Below are 19118 nucleotides of genomic sequence, written 5' to 3'. Positions count from 1 at the left end.
TCCCGGGGGCAATGACTCACTGGTACCTATGGACCTAGACCGGGGCTGGCCTGGGTGTGGGGGTTGCATTTGAGGCCTGAGGGTGGAGCCAGGAAAATGTCAGACAGGAGGGACCCCAGCCTCTGGGGGCTGGTCCTGGTGCCCCCCCCCTGAGAATGGGGCCTCTCGCCCCTGGGGGGTGCTGGCCCTGATCCAGCCCCACGGCAGGGACTGGCTGGCTCAGGCAGGTAGGGAATGGGGCCTTTCCCCCCCTGGGACCAGGGGGGCACCGTCATGGGTCAGTGTTGCGGGGCAGCTCTGCCTACAGCTGCCCCAAACCCATCCCCTTAGAAACAGGGTCCCGAGTTTGCCCCTCCTATAAGCCAGACCCCGAGGTCTGCCTTGGCCTACACAGCGCTCAGGGGATATGGCAGCCCAGGGGAAGGGGGGGAGGTTGGAGCAAGGAGGGACTACGAGTCCCATCATGCACCGGGAGGAGGAAGTAAGCCGGCTGCTTGGAATGAAATTGAAGCACTGCATGTTGGGAGCTGTAGTTCCCTGGGTGGGAACTGGATTAGAGCCAGCGCCATGCTCCCACTCGAGGCCTCATTTGCTGGGCTGAGCTGCCCGTCTGTTTTCTCCCCACCAATCCGCTCCAAGAGGGGGCGGGACCCCCCGGCTGTAGAGGAATGATAGGCAGAGCGAGAGGCCAATCCTGGCTTGCAACTCAGAAGGGGGAAGGATTTGTCTGTCCTCCCCTCTACCTGGCCTCAGCGCCTGTCACCCCGGCCTCAGGCCGCCCTGCAAGGCATGGCGCTAGCGGGCCCGTGGTGCACGCAGGGCTCCCACAGGCAAGGGATGGCTGGGCGTGCACCAGCAGCATTCACACCCTGGCTCGCACAGGAGCACTAGCATTCCCGTGTCCTCAGGCGTGGCTCACACGTGGCTGCACGTGCACCAGCATCCCACCATGCCCTGCATGGCTCACACGTGTCCCCCCCGTGCAGGGCATGGCTCACACGTGGCCGTGCGTGCACTAGCATTCCCGTGCCCCAAGGCGTGGCTCACCCAGGCCGGTAGGTGCCATCGGGTGCCCCGCTGCGGGAAAGGGGGGGCCCCCTGAGTGGTTTGCACACCCAAGAGCAGTCACAAGGCCCAGGGCGAGAGAGGCCCCGTGAAGCGTGACGCACCCGCACCCCCAGACACAGGACGTGACGGTTTCTAGCAAACAACAGGCACTTTATTTCGCTGACAACAATCCCAGTGCGACACACTCACCTCCAGGACCACGTGCACCCCTTGCGCCCTGCGCTCTGTCAGACGCCACTCACGGCACATGCATACGCTTGTGCCTTGCACACGCGCTCTGTGTCTCGCACGCTGGCTGCATCCTCACCCCATCGTGGGCGTGTGCACACGTAGCCCGCTACAGTCATGCACACTCACTCCACACATGCGACCTGGGTCTTGCACGCTTGGACACGCTCACCCACTGTCACGTGCACACCATCCACCCTTCCGGGACACACGCTCCCTTGTCTTGCACTCACCTCACATGCGCCCATGTCTCACACACCTGCTTCCTGTCACTCATGTCCCTTGGCCTTGCACACTTGCCCCCCATCGCATAGCCCGTGTCTCAACACTCACTTCCCATTGCATGTTCCACCGTCCCATGCACTCACCCCACATCACACGTGCCCCTCGGCCTCCCACACTCACCCCACATCACACTCACCCTCATGTCGCACACTCACACATGCACACCCCGGCACGTGTGCCCTTGTGATTTACATATGTACCTCCACCTCACACACTCACCCCAGTCACACATGTCCCTGCCTCACACACACACAACTTTTGTATGCCTCATGCGTGCACACTCGCCTCGCACACACACCTTATGCACTCACCCCATTTCACGTCATGCTTCACACACTCACCATGTGTCTTGTATCATTATCTATGCACACTCATTGTGATCCACAGGTGCACACTCACCCTGTATCCCCCCCCCCCCGTCCCACACGTGCCACGTCTCTCCGCCCCCTCCCCCCAGCAGCGATCCAGGAGCTGTGGGTCCAAATCAGCAGGGCTGGGCAGAAGATCTGGGAGCCCTGGGGGAGGAGAGGAAATCAGGTCACACGCTGGGTCCCAGCCAGAGCTGAAGGGGACATAAATCTGCCCCCCTTGTCAAACAGTCCCCCCCCCCCGATCCCTGAAGTAGGGCTCCCCAGCTTGAGATTCACACGACCCTGCCCACCCCAGCTCCCCCAGGTCCGCGTTGTCTGTGTTGGGGCCCGGCTCTCTGTCGGGGGGTGGGGGGGAAGGAGTGTCCGGGCAGCAGCTGATGTGACTGGGGTCCCAATCTCCATGGAGGGGGGGGTCCGTGTGATTGAGAACAGACTGATGGGGGCTGCATTGACCCCAGCCCCTGCCAAAGACGGGCCCTGTCGTGCTGAGCATGGAGCAGAGCCGCTGTGGGACGGTCCCGGCCCCAAAGGGCTGCCACACAACCGATTTACAGAAGGGGAAAATGCGGCACGGAAGGGAGAGAACCCAGGAGTCCTGGCTCCCAGCCCCCCACCCCCCGCTCTAACCCAGACAGACAGGTGCAGACAGAATCGCCCCTCCCCGGCCCCCACCGGGGATAGGGCGGGGGGGGCGCGTCGTGGACTCCCGACGCCTCCAGCGCCTCCTGGTACGAGGGCAGCCCTGGGGGGTCCAGCGGCTTGGGGTCCCCGGGGAGGCAGGTCAGGGGCACGTCAGGGTTCAGGGGCATGTGGACACTGTGGGAGACACAAACAGGGAGGTTATGGGGGGCACTGCCCCCCCGCGTCCGGGGGTTGTCTCCTCAGGACCTTCCCTGGGGGCACTGTACCCCCCCACCTCGCACCCCTGTCCCCTCCCCTGGAGGGTGCTGTGCCCCTCCCCCACCTCTCTCTCCTCCCCTAGGGGTGCTATGACCTCCTACTTGCCTCCCCTCCCCACCCCAGGGTGCACCATTCCCCTTCCCTTCTCCCCCCACCCCCTCCCCTTCCCCCTACTTTATGCCCCTCCCCCCCCAAGAGGTACCATGCCCCTCATGTTTCTGCCCCCCCCCCCCCCCATTACCTGTGGTGCCTGTGCTCCTTGGCCCGGTACTTGACCCAGTACAAGACAAGGATACCGACCATGATCATCAGAACCAGGCTGGCCACTAGCCCGGCCACCAGGCCGGCCACGTCCATCCCGGCGGTGTCTGTGCGGGGGAGGGGAATGGGGGGGGGGGATTTAGCAGATAGGACGCTGCAGGGACTGGCTGGGACATGGGGCTTTTCCCCTTGGGGGGGGGGTGCCAGGTCTGACCCGGCTCCAGGGTGGGGGACAGGGAATGGGGCATGGGGCCTTTCCCCTCTGGGGGGCACCCCATACTCACCCGAGCTCCCGCCTTTCCCATTGTGGGGGTAAGTCTCCCAAAAAGCTTTCTGCAGGGGGAGGGAGGAGACCACATGAGATGGGTGGTTAATATGGAGGGGTACAGCTGTTCTGCCCCCCCACATCTGCCGCCACCCTGTTTATAGCCCCCCAATCACCAAACCCTGCTTCTCCCTGGGAGTCCTGGCTCCCTGCACCCCCCTGCTCTAACCACTACACCTCACTCCCCTTCCAGAGCCGGGAGAGAACCCAGGAGTCCTGGCTCCCAGCCCCCACCCCCGGTTCCAACCCACCATGAACTGGAAAGGGGGTAAGTTCACAGCTCATCCCACACAGCGTGGCTGGGCCTGGGGAACTCTCTGCCACAAGATGTAGTGCGGTCCAGAGCTTTAGGTTTGCCAGAAGGGCGGGAGGGTCCTATTGCATTTGGACCCAGGGAACTCCCCGACACAGGGGCTCACTGGCTGGGTGGTTAGCAGGGCTCATCTGACCCCTAACTAAGGGGCCTCGGGGGGGGGGGGGAATGGGGAACTCCAGGCTACCCCATCATGGTGTGGTTTATGGCACCTGGTCAGAGATGGGATGCTGAGCAAGATGGGGTGATCTGGGATGGGGGAGGATACCAGGCTGGCTGGGGGTACCTTAGAGCTGCCTCACCCCCACCAAATGAGGGAGAATCCCCCTCCCTCGGGAGCAGTACAGGGATTAGGACACAGCTGGCTCCTGGTGCGAGAAGGGTTAACCGCCGTCCCCACCCCCCTTCCCTCTCATGCCCCAATGCCGCACAGCCCCATGGGTAACGTGGGTGTTCCACCCCACCCAAACCCCATAGACGGGTGACACACCCACCTCCACCCCCCACGTGGCTGGGAAGGAATTCACACTCCTGGAGGGGGAGGAGGACGGGAACCCTGGTCCGGGTTCCGGGCCAGCTGAGATCCTTCCCTGAGACCTGGCTGCTCCCTGCTGGGACACGGGGACCCTGCTCCCCCAAACACCCCCACTCCCTCAAACGCCCCACACCGCCCAAGAGCTCTGTCCCTCCGCAGCCTTCCAGGCTCCTGTGGTCCCAATCCCCCCCCAGCTCCCTGTGGCCCCCTACCGCCCCCAACTGCTCTGCAGCACCCCAGAGGGGCCCCCCCGCTCCCGGTACTCAGCTGTTGCAGCATCGTCCTCAAAGACCTCCCGCGCCTCCTCGTAGTTGCACACCTCCTCCCGGCACTCGCGCTCCAGGTTCCCTGGTGTCACCAGCTCGAAGTCCCAGTGATTGTAGAGGAGCCGGCGCCCCAAGAACCCCTGCGCGGTGTCCGCATCCAGGAACACTGCAGGGAGCGGGGGGAATGGGGGTCAGGAGAGCGGGGTTCTACCTCGGGCTCTGGGAGGGCAGTGGGGTCTAGCGGTTAGAGTGGGGAGGGCTGGGAGCCAGGACTCCTGGGTTCTCTCCCTGGCACCGGGTAAGGAGTGGGGTCTAAGGGTTAGAGCGAGGGGGAGGCTGGGAGCCAGGGCACCTGGGTTCTGTCCCCAACTCTGGGGGGGAGTGGGGTCTAGGGGTCCAAACTATAGGGCACCCACTCTCCTAACAGGCCAGGAGGGGAGGGATTCTGGATTCCGAGTTGCTCTCTCTCCCATGGTCTGGGGCCCCCCCACAAACCCCCCCCCCCACATACACACACACTTACTTTGCCCCCCATGCGGCGTGTGGGGCCACGGCCTGCGGAAGGCGCTGACAAAGCCGCGGGCGAAAGCCTGGCTCAGCAAGAGAAGGACAGGTGCTGCCCACATGATGGGGGGGACCTGCAAATGGGGGGGGCAGCGTCAGAGTAAGAGGCCGCCTGGCCCTGCGTCCATCATGGCAAGTCAGGCACCCCTCACAACAGGCACCCCAAATCCCCCCATTCTGTTATCCCAAATACCCCCTGCTCTTGGTGCACTGACCCCACTCCCCCAATCCCTCCAGCACCCCCAAATCCACCCCTTCCAGACCCCCCCACCCACTGATTCCTCCAGCACCCCCAAATCCACCCCTTCCCAAACAGACATTCCACCCACAGTGCCCTCAAATCCATCCACCCCAATCCCTCTAGCATCCCAGATCTACACCACAGCACTCCCAGATCACACCCCCATCTCGAACCCTCCCCTTCCTCTGCCTTGTTGCCTCTGCTGGGCCTGCCCCCTACCAAAACAGGGACTCTCCCGGAGTTCACTAGTGCCTGCTTACCCCCACCCGCAGCATCCAGCCAAGGGACAGGCTGGTGACAGCCAGAACCACAGGCCCCGGGACCCCCCCCCCCCACGCAACCAGCTTTCCTCGTCCTCTTGTTTATAACGGTGTGGGCCAGGGGGGCTGGGAGCCAGGACTCCTGGGTTCTCTCCCCGGCTCTAGGAGAGGAGTGGGGGCTAGTGGTTAGAACAAGAGGTGGCGGGTGAGCCCCAGGACTCCTGGGTTCTATCCCCACCCCAGCCATGGGGGCCCACCCCAGCCCAGCTCACAAATCAAGACGCATCTGGGAGCCAGCTGCTGGGCTAGAGTGCGAAGGGAGGAGCCAGGCTGGACCGGACCGGGCCGGGCAGGAGGGTCAGATCAGAGCCGAGCCAGGGACAGTGACCCAGCCAGACAGTCACCTCTGCTGGGATTTCCTGGTGGGGGGCGGGGAATGGCCTCGGGGCCCTTCGCTCCCTGTGTTGGATTTAAGAAACCTGGTCCCGTCCCGGCCAAGGACTCCCCCTTCTCCCCATACCTGACCCATCCCAGGGCAGGGCCCAGAGATCCCCGCACCCCCCCCCCAAGAGACCCCTCCCCTCCTCCACACATCTGGCCCCAACCCGGAGACCCCCCCCCCGTAGGAGTCCCTGAAGCCAGGGGAAAGTTTTCTTAATTTTTTGGCTGCGGGGGATCAAGCGAACCCCGAAGTCGACCTCACCTGCGGGAAGGGGAGCCGGGAGGAGGATGGGGGAAGGGCTCTGCCCGTAACCCAGCCCCCCAGGAAGGTCCAGGTGTGCGGGGGAGGAGGGGGTCCAGCTGATCTCAGGAGAGCACGTCCATGCGCCCCAGCGGTGGAGAGGTCGAAGTGGGGGCTGAATTGAAGCGAGACGACGGCTCGGGGTTCCTGGGCTCCGGACGCCTGGGTCCTTGTTTTGGACAGAGGGCGGCGGCAGCCACAGCACAGGTGAGGGCGGGGGAGGTTCCAAAGGTCACATGGCGGGGGAGGGGCAGGGGCAGGCGGGCGCATCCCGGCCAGGTGGAGGAGGAAGAAGAGGAAGAGGTGTGCCCGGGCGGGCAGGCAGGTGCAGACGGGGTCAGAGAAGAAAAGATGTTGGGAGCCTGCGTGGAGGGAATCGGGGACAGGGGCTGTGGGGCGGATCCCAGGAGGTGCAGGTGTGGAGGGGGTCCCAGGAAATGGGTGCGGGGGGGAAATCCCAGGGGATGCTGGTGCTGGGGGCAGCATGAGGGGATCCTCGGAGTGCTGGGGTGTCTCAGGAGACTGGCAGGTGATGGGTGTGAAAGATCCGGGGGGGTGCAGGGGGCGGGGAGGCTGCATGGAGGGATCCCAGGGGGTGCAGGGGCTGGGAGGGCTGTGGAGGGGAATCCTGGGGGACAGAGTTGGGGGGGAGACCCTCGCCTCCTCCCATGACCATCCCATGACCTTTACATGTAGCAAGCGTGTTTGGGAGGGAATGAAATGGAGAGCTGGGTGTGGGGGGAGGGGCTGGGAGCCAGGACTCCTGGGTTCTCTCCCATTTCATAGGGAGACTGGCTGAAAATGGGGGAGGCTCCTGGCATCAGCTGCTCCGAGCCCCCCGCCCCCTTTTTTCGGGCGGGGGAACAATTATCCCGGGAACCCTCGCGTCGGGCCCCATTTTCTGGCCGGTCGGATTTCCCTTTTGCACCGCGCGGGGATAAGTGTGGACGCCCACTTCCGGTTGGCTCCACTTCCTGTTTCCGGCGGGTGAGGAGTAGGAGCGGTGAGTCCGAGGTCTCGGGGGTGGGGGAAGGGTAACCAGGAAACTCTCCTGGGGGCTCCCCCCCCCTCCCCGGTATGGGGCGGGCCCTTGGAAATGGGTCCCCCACCCCGCTATGGGGGAGGTCCCCTTTGGAAATGGGTCCCCCGCCTCCATCTCTCCTGTGGGCATGGGGCGCCCCAATCACCAATGCCTCCCATCTATGGGCTGCCTGGGGGTGTCCCTAGGGCACCAGCCCCCTGCCCATGCGTCTCTTGACGGCCCCCACCAGGCAGGGGCCACCCTGACAACCCCCCCACCAAGCGCCCCCCCCATGTGGCTCCCCATGATCTGCCCAGCCTCGGCCTTGGGGAGGGAGTGGTGCTGTCCTGCTCCTGCCCTGTTCCCCCCACTTCTGAGGGGGGGCTGTGCCCCGAACCTGCAGCTTGAGAGAGCCAATGGGGGCGGGTGTCTGCCCCACTGGGCCAAATCTCGGTCGTGCTCGGGCCCACTTTCGTTTGTGGGAAATGGCTCCCCGGGGGGAGGTGACCCTGGGGGACGAGGAGGCGGCTGGGGTCCCCCAATGGGGCTGGTCCCAGGCCCGCCATGTGCCTCTTCTGGGGCCCAGGGGAGCCCGCGCACCCGGCAAGACCGGGTTACTGGCCCGGAGTCTGTGTCGCGGTCCTGGGACCCCTGCCGGAGGGTGGGGAAGGGCTGGGACAAGGGTAGAAGGCGGCTGTGGACATGGCGGGGCCCCTCGGCAAGACCCCCCGGGCGGGGAAGAAATACATTCTGGTGATGGTAGACTTGGCCATCCGCTCCCCGGGGGCCGTGGCTCCATGGTCCATCCAGGCAGACACCGGGGCGGATGCGCTGCCGGCCTTTTTCAGCAGGGGGGGGTTCCCCAGGAAGGGCCTTGCAGACCGGGGGACCAATTTCAGACCGGGGGGTGACCAATTTCCACGGGCTGGTGGGGAGGTTTAATGGGACCCTGAAAATAATGCTGAGGACTGGGACAAGTACCTGGCCCACCTGCTGGTTGTGTACCTGGAAGTGCCCCAGTTCTCCCCTTTCGAGTTGCTCTATGGGAGGAAGATGAGGGGACCCCTGCACTTGGTGAGGGACAGAGGGGAGGCGAAGGGAAGGCCGCCCCCCATGGGGAATCGGTGGTGGAGTTTGCTCTGTCTTTTCGGGACAGGCTCTCGCTGAGCTCATGGGTTTGGCCAGGGAGAACCTAGCCGGGCCCCAAGGGAAGCAGAAGGTCGGGTCTGACTGCACAGCGTGGGCCCGCTCCTACGGCACCGGGGACCAGGGGGAGGTTCCCGTCCCAGTGCGGAGGAATAAGCTCCAGGACGCCTGGGATGGGCCCTTTAAGGTCACCAGGCAGCTGAATGAGGTGAACTCCGTGGTGGAACCGTCCCCCTGGGCTCACGGCCACCGAATGTGTCATGGCAACATGATGGAGCCGGACTGCGACAGGCAGATGCTGGTGCGGGCGTGTGTGGCCAGTGGGAGGAGAAGGGGCAAAGACCCCTGGTGGGTCTCTTCACTGAGACCGGAGCCGGCCTCCCGCTGGAATCAATCCCCCTCTGACCGGCTAACCCCAGCACAGCAGGCAGAGATCAGAGCGGTGCTGCGTTCTCACCAGCCGCACATCTCCAGCCTGCCGGGGCTCACTGACCTGGCCGTCCAAAGGGTGGAGACGTGAGCCAACCTTCCCACCAGGTGTTCCCTCCAATCGCCCAGGACCTGGAGAGAGAGGTCAGAGACAGGCTGGCTTTAGGGGTGATCCAGACGTCCACCAGCCTGTGGGCCTCACCTGTGGTGCTGGTGTCCAGTTCTGTGGGGACTCTAGGAAGCTTAACGCCATCACCGTGTCCAGTGCCTGCCGCGTGCCTGGGACGGACGAGTTCCTAGATAAATTGGGGGGGGGGGCACTTACTTCACCAAGGGCTACTGGCAAGTGCTTTTGGACCCAGAGGCCCGGGTGAAATCTGCCTTCACCACCCCTTTGGGGCTCTGACTTCTTGGTCTGACTTCTTGGCCTGAAGGAGGCGCCTGTTACTGAGGGGGACGGAGGAGATGCCCTGGCACGTTGATGAGATCTGTGTCGTAATTAACTGTGAGCGTCATTAACTGCTGGACCAGTTTCCCCAGGGCCGTGGGGGATTCGCCATGGCTGGCAATGTAAAAATCCAGGCTCTAGCTGCTCTGCCCCATGGATTGGGTCAGGGCGGGTCTCTGGCCTGGCTGACGCAGGGGGTCGGACTAGGCGACCACAACGGCTCTGTCTGGCCTTGGAATCTGTCAGTCTCTGACCAGCCGCTCCTGGAAGGTCTGACCGGGTGGGTTTGGCGATCGGGGTTCTGAGATGGGGATCCCCCTTTCCCGGAGGGGGGCTGTCCCCCAGGAGACCAGTGTGGCCTGGGACATAACCAACTCCCTCTGAATTTCCACCCCGCAGGGACGCTGAGCCAGGATGACGCGACACGGCAAGAACTGCACGGCCGGCGCCGTGTACACCTACCATGAAAAGAAGAAGGACACAGGTGAGATCCCACCTGCTGTGGAGAAGGGGCACCCATGGAGCGGTGGGTGGGGGCTGTGGGTTGGGATTGAGGGGCACCGGCAGAGCTGGGGGGGGGGAGAGGGCAACTTCCGTCCCTGTGTCCTGATTCTCCCCCCGCTTTCCAGCCGCCTCTGGTTATGGGACCCAGAACGTCCGTCTGAGCAGAGATGCCGTCAAGGACTTCGACTGCTGCTGCCTGTCCCTGCAGCCCTGCAAGGACCCGGTGGTCACGTAGGTATCGGGGCGCCAGAGACACCCCCACGGATGTGAGTCTCCTGGCTCCCGGCAGCTGTGTAGAGACACCTTAAAAGGGGAAATGGCCCTACTGGGTCCCGGCAGCCGTGTATTATTCAAAACCCCCTGATGGTGCTTTAAACCCGCCCAGCCTGTCTCCCCCACGGCAGCCGCGTGGCCCCCCAGCGGGCAGAGAATCCCCGAGCTGGCGCGTCCCGGGTCTGCAGGCTGGAAGGGCCAGCGTCTCAGCCCCCGTCTCTCCCCCCGTCAGGCCCAACGGGTACCTGTATGAGAAGGAGGCCATCCTGGAGTACATCCTGCATCAGAAGAAGGAGATTGCCCGGCAGATGAAGGTAAAAGCCAGGCTGGGTCCCCACTCCCCTCAAGGGGACTGGGAGCAGGGGCGGGGCTGAGGGTCGGGAGTGAGGGGCGAGCTGGGGGGCAGGGCTTGGGCTGGGAGGGGACTGTGGGTCGGGAGTGAGGGGTGCTGGCAGAGCTGGGGGCAGGGCTGGGAGGTCGTAATTCCTCTCCTGGCCCCACAGGAAAAGCCTGGCCCCCTGATGAGGGAATTCCTCCTCCTCCGGGCTCAGCGTGGGGTGCTTGGCCCGGGGGTCCCCCCCCCGTGGCTGGTCTGCGTGTAGTGGCCGGAGGGGGTGGTTTCGAGTCCCCTCACTGACAGTCCAGCGGGGGGGGGGTGTTAGGGTGACAGAAGGCAGGAGGGGATGTCCCTGCAGCAGCCCCTGACCCCCCTACCTCCCTCCCGGGCTGCAGGCCTACGAGAAGCAGAAGAAGGAGAAGCGGACAGAGCTGGGGGAGCTGAGCCGGGCGGCCGAGGAGGCGAAGGTGAAGGGCTTCCTGGCCAAGGAGATGAGCATCATCAGCAAACCCCTGAACCCCTTTGAGCACAAGACAGGTATGGGGGCAGCGGGGGCTGCGAGCTGGGAGTGAGGGGCAGCGGCAGAGCTGGTGGGGGGGGCTGGGGCTGCAGGTCGGGCGTGAGCGGCACCACTGTCTTCCAGGGGACCCCCAGCCGGGGCCGAGCGGTGCGGAGGAGGCCCAGCAGCTCCCCAGCTTCTGGATCCCGTCGCTCACCCCCGAGGCCAAGGCCAGCTCAGTGCGGAAGCCGGTGAGTGCTGCCTCCCCCACCCAGCCGCATCGTGGAAGAAGCCAGCCTCTCTCCTCCCCCCTCCTTCCCCCCCATTGCTGAGAACCCCAGAGCAGGGCATGGGGCTGAGGCAACTCCTGAGAGATTAAATAGGTCCGTGCCCCCAGCTCTAACCACTAGACCCCCTCCCCCCAGAGCTGGGACAGATCCCAGGTGTCCTGGTGCCCAGCCCCCATCTCTACCTCCCTCCCCCCAATGCTCTCCCCCACAGGACAAGTGCGTGTACTGCCCCATGAGCGGGCGGCCCCTGCGACTGAAGGACCTGACCCCCGTGCGCTTCACCCTGCTGGACCCCTCGGTGGATCGGGTCGGGCTCATCAACCGGCAGGACCGATACATCTGCGCCGTCACCCGCGACATGCTGGGCAACTCGGTGCCCTGCGCCGTGCTGCGTCCTTCGTGAGTCGGGCTGCGGGGCGGGAGTCAGGGGGTGTGGGGGGAGCCCAGGGTGTGGGGGGGCGGGGGGCTGCGGGTCGGGAGTGTTTGTGCAGTGCGGGGTAGGGGGGGCCTGGCCTGGGCTGTCTGCCTGCCCCCCCCAACCCATGCCCTCTCCCCCAGGGGCGCGGTGGTGACCCTGGAGTGCGTGGAGCGGCTCATCAAGAAGGACATGGTGGACCCGGTGAACGGGGAGAAGCTGCGGGAGGACGACATCATTGTGCTGCAGCGGGTGAGTGGGGCCGTCCCCCATGGCTGCCGGGGGCTGCCTATGGGGGGGACGGTGTCAGGGCAGCCCCCCATCTCACACGTCCCCCCCCCCTGTCTTCCAGGGCAGTACAGGCTTCGCTGGATCCGGGGTGTGTCTGGAAGCCAAGAAGTCCCGCCCTGTCATGCAGGCCTAGCCCCGCCCCTCCGAGCCAGGGGGCGGGGCCTTTGTGTAGGTGGAGTGTGGGGGGGTCATTTTAACCTGGGCCCTCCTGAGCGGGAAACTGTGGGTTGTGCTGCTTGTTGCGTGTTTGTAAATAAAGGCATGTGTTGGCCGCAGCCTGGCACCGGTGTGTGTGTGGTGGGGAGGGGGGAGGCGCAGCTCTGGATGTACCCACCCCCTCGGGGCCTCCAGCCCCATCTCACCCCCCAACCCTCCCCGGGCTGGACCCTGGCCTGGCTCGGCCCAAAGCCCCCGAGATCCGCACGCGGGCGACCCAGACCTAGCGTGGGCGGATCAGGGCCGGGGTCATGCCAAACACCGGGTCTGACGGCAGCTGGGGCGACGCCCCTTCCTGCCCCATAGCCCCAGCCATGGGGCACTCCCAGGAGCAGTGGGGGGGGGCTGGGGAACCCCATCCCCTGCTGGCCTGGGCCGAGACGGGAAGCGACGTCCGGCTACGTTGGCTCACGGGGAGACCTGGCTGGGCAGGCGCCTGGGACCCCGGCCCCCAGCCCCTGGCTCCGTGCCCCTGGGGCCCCCACGGCAGGTTGTGCTGGGGGGTGAGGGGGAGAAATGGGCCCGCAGGATGGAAACGTGGGTGGGCCTCAAAGGAGGGTATTCCCTGAGCCGGGGGCCACCCCATGCACTGTGAGGAGGTTTGGGGGAGCTACACCGTGTTCGAGCCCCCCTCCCAGCCCTCCAGGAAAGGCCCCACGTCCCCTCCCCCCCACAATCCCCCACCGTGGGGCCAGATGTCTCTGCCTCCCCCCCCCAGGGCAGATGGGAGCTGGCACCTCTCCCCCCCCACGGCAGGGCAAGGCCCTGAGTCTCCCCCCTCCCCCCGTGGGGAAAGGCCCTGCCCCCGACACAGCACGCAGAGATGGGGGGACCCATTAGTGTTTATTGCAGGGTGTGCGTACAGCCCCGTGCCCCCCCGGAACTGGCCACACACTCCTGACGCTAGAGCCAGCCGCCCAGCGGGGGAGGGGGACGAATGGCCATTTTGGTAGACCACACTCTAATGCAGCCACTTCAGTGAGAGGCAAGGGCGGGTGCTGGGAGCGGTGCCAGGGGGTCACAGCCAGTGGGGGGGGGCACTCCCCCCCCAAGTTAGTGGATTATGCCCCTAATACTGCTGCTTTTTACAGTGCATTTGTGGGGGGGAGGGGGAAGTTTGTTGTGCCCATGCCCCCCCAGGGAAACTGAGGCAGGGGGAAGGGAATGACTCTCCCTTGGCATGCAGAGCTGGGGAGAGAACCCCGGAGTCCTGGCTCCCCCCTGCTAGTCCGTGCCCTACCACAATCCTCAGCAAATGTCAATAAATAAGTCCCCTGTCCTGTCCCCCCCCCCTCAACCTCCGGGTCCTTGCAGTGGCGGGTGGGGGGGCGAGGACGGCCCGGGCCCCTCACAGCTCGTCGTGTTTGCGGGTCAGATCCTCGCCGTAGTTGGTCGCCTGGCTCCCCACAAACATGTTCCAGTTGTCCAGGATCTCCTGCTTCGTCAGCCGCTCGTCCTGGGGTGGGGGGCAGAGCCCGTTACTGGGGTGGGGGGGCTCCCTCCCCATCCTCCCCCCCACACACCCCCTGTTCCCATCATTGCCCTGCAGCTGGGTTAGTGCCGGGGGGGCGGGGGGGATGATAGCAGGGGATCTCCCCCCAGGAGATGAACATGGGGGGTTTCCCCTCTGCCCCCTTCCCTGGCACTGGGGGGGCAGTTTGCAGGGGGGCTGTGTGGGTGTTTGTCACCCCCCAAGCAGAGGGGCTGCTGGGGGGGATCCTGCCCCCCCTTCTCACCTTGTCCTTGTCGGACTCGTAGAGCAGGTGTTTGGCCTCCACCTCGGGGTGGTCGTAGTCCTGGGGCAGGATCCAGTGGCCGATCTCGGCCCGGTCCAGCCGCCCATCCCGGTCCAGGTCCCGGAAATCCAGGAACTGCTGCCGCTCGCTCTGCACCCACTCCGGCTCCGGCTCGCCGCTCTCGGGGGTGTACATGTCGCCTGGGGGGGAGCAGCAGGGTCTGTCGCCCCCTCCAGACTCCCCGATACCCTTGGCCCAGGGTGCCTCTGTCCCTCCCCCCCCCAGTCCAGGAGCGCCCCCCGGCCCCCACTCACCGATGTATTCGTCCACCTGCACGTACCCATCCCCGTTCTTGTCGATGTCTTCAATCGTTTCCTGCGGGGGGGCAGGAGTTAGGTGCTGCTGAGCATCATGGGAACCCAGACCCCCCACTAGCCCCAACCCCGTGCCTCGACTTCCCCTGGGGCTGCGGGCTTCCTGGCTGGGGATAGGAAATGGGGGGGGGGGGCGCAGTGAGGATTTAAGCATCAGAAAGGGGAAGGGATGTGCGGTGACTGCATGCGGGAGAAACCAGGAGTTCTGGCTCCCAGCCCCGCCCCCCCCCCCCCCCCACTCCCGTCCCAGAGCCGGGGAGAGAACCCAGGCATCCGGGCGGCTCACCGTGACCACGATCTCCTTCATGTAGTCGAACTCCTCGGGGTGCAGGAAGGCCGTGAACTCCTCGCGCGTGGCGATCAGGTCCCCGTCCCTGTCGGCCGCTCGGAAGCGCCGCTCGTCCCGCGCCAGCATCTTGCGGTAGGAGTGTTTGTCTTCCAGGTCGCTGAACTCTTCTCCTGGGGGGGGCACGGCTGTGAGACCCCTCCCAGACCCCACTGCCCTCCCAGCCCCCCCGGCTCTCACCCACTAGACCCCCCCTCACCCCAGCCAGGAAAGAACCCAGGAGTCCTGGCTCCCAGCCCCCCTGCTCTAACGCACTAGACTCCAGCCTCCCATAGCCCCGTACCCCCTTGGTCCCCCTGCAGCACCTCTGCACCCCCCCACCTGCCTTTTCAGCTTGCACCCCCCCCCACCCTGTCCACGCCCCCTTCCCTCTAGCTGTGGGTAAGACCGGGGGTGGGGGCAGCTGTGGCTGGGAGCAGGGCTGGGTGGTGCTCCCTCCCTGCCCCCTGCGGGTACTGGCCCAGGCCCCTCCACGCCCCCCCCCGGGGGGCCTGCCCCATAGTTTAGGGACCTCTGGGCTAGGAGATTGGCTGGGGGAAAACCTGTTTTTGTGGCTGAACAGGGGCTGAGAGGGGGGGTCACCGAACTGCCTGGGGGGGGGGCTGTTGAGGTCGCTACAGGACTGGCACAAAGGTGGGTCGGGAAAGTCACCAGGATCCCCCCCGCCACCGAACCCAGCACTCGGCTCATTGGACCCCCTGCAGACGGGACCAGGCGCTTGGCTGTTGGACCCACTGAGTGGGGGGCTGGTGCCCGGGGGGCTGCATCTTGGGGGCTAGGAGGCCGCCTGACCGGCCCTGCAGGCAGAGTGCGACCCCTTGGGGTGGCTCACGGGGCTTCCCCCCAGCTCACCCTCGTAGTAGCCATAGGTGGCGTTCTTGAACTCGGCCCAGGCAATGCGCCCGTCCCCGTCCCGGTCGTAATCCTTCCAGTTCTTGTCCACGTTCTCGTAGATGTACCGGTTCTGGGTGTGCTTGATCCAGTCCTTCAGCTCGGCCTGCGTCACGAAGCCATCCTGGTCCCGGTCGATGCGCTCCACGATCTTCCTGCCGGGGGGGGATACGTCAGGGGGCGCTGGATGCCTGGGTCCCACCCCCAGCTGGAGGGGACTTCTCAGCCCCAAACCTATTGGCGTCTCCCACGCACCCTATGGGGGCATCTCCCACAATGCCAGGACTCCTGGGTTCCCTCCCCAGCTCTGGGAGGGCAGTGGGGTCCAGGGGTTAGGGCAGCGGGGCTGGGGCCAGGACTCCTGGGTTCTCTCCCTGGCTCTGGGAGGGCAGTGAGGTCCAGGGGTTAGAGCAGCGGGGCTGGGGCCAGGACTCCTGGGTTCTCCCCCTCACCCCAGTCGCTCGCGGCTCTCTTCGGGCGTCAGCTGGTCGAAGGTCTTGGCCTGCTCCTTGCCCAGGAAGGCCTCGTGGTCGTACTGGAAGCCCTGGCGGTCGTCGTGCGGGTGGTCGCTCAGCTCCTGGCCGTGGTGCACTCGGTCCTTCTTCTCCGGGGGCGGCTTCGCCAGCGCCAGGCCCAGGCACAGCGCCAGCAGCATCCGGCACAGCACCATCCTTGTCCCGCCGTCCTGGGGGGCAGCTGGGGTCAGCGGGGGCTCGGCCTGTGCCCCTCCTCCACCCCGGCCACGTGTCCCCTGCTCATCCCGGCTCCTGCCCCCCCATTTCCACCAGCTTGCCCCACAGCCCCCCCCTCCCACTGACATGTCTGCTGCCTTCCAGCCCCTTACCAGCCTGCCCCATAGCGCCCACTGCTTCCTCTTCCACAGGGGCACCAGGCACTAGGGGGGGATCACGAGGCTGGGACACCAGTGACAGTGGGGACACGCCAGTCGCCCAACCATAGGACCCAGCCCCCCCAAGCCTCACCTGGCCGCAGGGGGTCCCCAGCCCCCCCAAACCTCACCCGCCCGCAGGGGGGCTCCGGGACCCAACCCCCCCAAACTCACCCGGTCGCAGGGGATCCCCAGGACCCAGCCCCCGCAAACCTCACCCGGCCGCAGGGGGTCCCCAGGACCCGGACCCCCAAACCTCACCGGGCCGCAGGGGGTCCCCAGGACCCAGCCCCCCCAAACCTCACCGGGCCGCAGGGGGTCCCCAGGACCCAGCCCCCCCAAACCTCACCCAGCCCCGCTCCGCACCGCGCCCGGCTCCCGGCTAGAAATTAAACGGGCTTTGGCGGCCCGGCCACCGGACCAACGCAGCTCCGCCCCCGCGGGGGCCACACCCCCTTGCCTGGGGCGGCCTATCGGAGGCCGGTATCGCCGTGGGGGCGGGGCCAGGCCGTTCGCTGATTGGCTGCCCGATGCCACGTTGGCACAAAGTGTCTCCCGCAAGTTTTACTCTTGTCCCGGGAAAAAGGGGACACGTGGGTGGGTGGAGACAGGGCTTGGGGGGCTGGGGGTCGGGTTGGGGGGTCTGTGGGGAGGGGGCAGAGCTGGGGGTGGGGTCTCTGGGTTTGGGTGCAGGGGTGCAAGGATTGGGGGTTTCTGGGGTTGGGGGCAGGGAGGGCGGTCAGGGTCGGGTTGGGGGGTCTAGGGATGGGGGTCGGGGGGTCTGTGGGGATGGGGGCAGGGATGGGGGTCGGGGGTCTGTGGGGATGGGGGCAGGGATGGGGGTCGGGGGGGTCTGTGGGGATGGGGGCAGGGATGGGGGTCGGGGGTCTGTGGGGATGGGGGCAGGGATGGGGGTCGGGGGGTCTGTGGGGATGGAGCTGGGGAGATCGGATCAGGGAGCTGTGGGAATGGGGGGCCAGAGCTGGGGGGGGCAAGGAGGACAGAATGGGAGGTGGGGCAGGGGGCTGCCTGGGGGAGGTTAGAAGGACAGGAGGGGGCAGGTGATAGGATGGGGCAGAGGCTGTGCCGGGGGAGGGGGGGGGGCAGAGAGCTGTGGTGGGGGGCAGGGGATAGGGAATGGGGCCTGGGCCTTATGGGCTATGAGCAAAACCAACCAGGCCTCATTCACAGGCCCGTCCACACCCCACAGCTCCCTCCCCAGCCCTCGCCATCTGTCCGCCTGGCCCTGGGGCGGCCGCAGCCGGGTCCTGGGGCCCACACGTCAGGGGAACAGGGTGGGAGAAGCCCCCCGGGTCAGAAACCTGCCCAAGCGCGAGAGGCTCGGGGAGCCCGGCTGTTCAGCTGACTGAGGGGGGCTTGACCCCGTCTCTAGGGCCCTGGAGGGGCAGGAATATTGAACCCTGGGCTGGGGACGGTTGGACCCGGACCAAGGGCTGGACCTTCTCCCTGCTTCCCAGGGCATCCCAGCCAGAAACCCAGGCAGAGGTGGCCGTGGCTCTGACCCCAGCTTTGGAATGGCCTCTGGGAGGCTCCATTCGTGGGTCGGACCCCCCAGGGGTCCCGTTTGTCCTCCAGGGCTGGATGTTGGAGCCTGAACCCCCCCATTTCCCCCCCCCCATGAGCTCCGGTGACAATCACTGAGACAGACCCATGGCCCCTTGCGGCTACACGCCCCCACCCGCACTATTCCCTGTGGCACCGCCGGTCATGTTTATCAGTTGCTGGGCTGAGGCATGGACCCTCCTCGATCAGGGATTAATCCCGGGCCGTTCCCTGGCCCGCGCTGCGTGCGGGCGAGTCCCGAGGGATCTCTGGCTCTGTTGTGATGCTGGTGGGTCTCTCCCCCCGAAGTGGGGGTCTCTGCCGAAAGCCCAGCCCCAGCGGATCGGCGCGGTTATGGCAGGTCGCGTGTCCGGGCAGCTGGTCTTGCACTGGGGACGTGTAGGCTGCCGGGAGGGAAACCGGCCTCCTGCCCCAGCCAGCGCGAGACCAGCAGACGCCCTGGGCCCGGCCGGCCTGGGGTTAGCATCTGGGGAAGACGAGGTGGGTTCACGGGAGGGAGGCCCCTGGACCCAGGGACAGGAGCCAGCTGTAGCCGGGGGGGAGAACCGGGCCCCGGGGATGGGGGGTCCCTGGCAGAAGAAAGACCCCACCCGCGGAGGGAGTCTTGTGTAAAGTGGATCCCGGCACATGGAACCAGACAAGCCGCTAGGAGGGAGCTCGGGCGGGAGCCCCTCCAGCGGGGGGCAGCTCGGTGCCGGGGGGGCTTGTCCGGTTCCCTCTGGTTCCCCCCCGCCTAGGACAGGGCGAGAGGGAGGCCGGCGAACAGGGTTCCCGGCTTCAGTGAGGGCTGCCTCTGTGTGTACGTCTGTCCATCCACCCCCCCACACCCCTCTGTCTGTCCATCCATCCGCCCCACACCTCTATCTGTCTGTCTGTCTGTCCATCCGTCCCCATACACACCCACCCACCCCCCCGCACACACCCATCTGTCCATCTGTATATCCATCCCCACACACCCGGTCCGTCCGTCCATCCATCCGTCTCTGGGTTGCACTGAACGTTTCTCCCTTCGCCCACCAGGTGGCGGCACAGCCTCAGTTTCCCCAGTCTCAGCTGGTGACGTGATGTGT

At 66.0% G+C, this 19118-nt stretch overlaps 3 protein-coding genes across 7 annotated transcripts; 1 reads left to right on the top strand and 2 right to left on the bottom strand.

Annotated features, from left to right (window-relative positions):
* Positions 1-1850: 1850 nt before the first annotated feature.
* On the bottom strand, positions 1851-6552 carry PRRG2 (proline rich and Gla domain 2). Its single transcript, XM_067552289.1, has 7 exons — positions 6321-6552; positions 5076-5190; positions 4555-4718; positions 3398-3446; positions 3094-3220; positions 2625-2768; positions 1851-2096 (listed from the first exon to the last, which is right to left on the bottom strand). Exons 2-7 carry the CDS (start codon positions 5176-5178, stop codon positions 2066-2068), a joined length of 618 nt encoding a protein of 205 aa, XP_067408390.1. The 5' UTR covers positions 5179-5190; positions 6321-6552; the 3' UTR covers positions 1851-2065.
* Positions 6553-6646: 94 nt separating this feature from the next.
* On the top strand, positions 6647-12292 carry NOSIP (nitric oxide synthase interacting protein). 5 transcript variants are annotated; one of them, XM_067552243.1, is made up of 9 exons: positions 6647-6684; positions 9803-9887; positions 10033-10138; positions 10413-10494; positions 10913-11054; positions 11161-11267; positions 11518-11705; positions 11865-11973; positions 12084-12292. In XM_067552243.1, exons 2-9 carry the CDS (start codon positions 9818-9820, stop codon positions 12207-12209), a joined length of 930 nt encoding a protein of 309 aa, XP_067408344.1. In that variant the 5' UTR covers positions 6647-6684; positions 9803-9817; the 3' UTR covers positions 12210-12292. The 5 variants fall into 5 exon arrangements, with proteins under 5 accessions (XP_067408344.1, XP_067408347.1, XP_067408345.1 ...); XM_067552246.1 differs by having other exon boundaries at positions 6648-6662; XM_067552244.1 differs by lacking the exon at positions 6647-6684 and adding an exon at positions 6756-6775.
* An 801-nt stretch (positions 12293-13093) lies between these two features.
* RCN3 (reticulocalbin 3) lies at positions 13094-16877 on the bottom strand. Its single transcript, XM_067552240.1, has 7 exons — positions 16814-16877; positions 16028-16260; positions 15537-15730; positions 14625-14797; positions 14279-14339; positions 13965-14164; positions 13094-13684 (listed from the first exon to the last, which is right to left on the bottom strand). The coding sequence occupies exons 2-7, from the start codon at positions 16243-16245 to the stop codon at positions 13577-13579; spliced, it is 954 nt and encodes a 317-aa protein (XP_067408341.1). The 5' UTR covers positions 16246-16260; positions 16814-16877; the 3' UTR covers positions 13094-13576.
* Between the last annotated feature and the right edge of the window lie 2241 nt (positions 16878-19118).

The sequence above is a fragment of the Emydura macquarii genome, unplaced genomic scaffold (genome assembly GCF_026122565.2).
Source record: "Emydura macquarii macquarii isolate MOO-44397 ecotype Brisbane River unplaced genomic scaffold, CSIRO-AGI_Emac_v2 contig_1386, whole genome shotgun sequence".
Taxonomy (NCBI): Eukaryota; Metazoa; Chordata; order Testudines; family Chelidae; genus Emydura; species Emydura macquarii.
The sequence above is the reverse complement of the archived record's forward strand: the minus strand, read 5'-3'. Positions and strand labels throughout refer to the sequence as shown.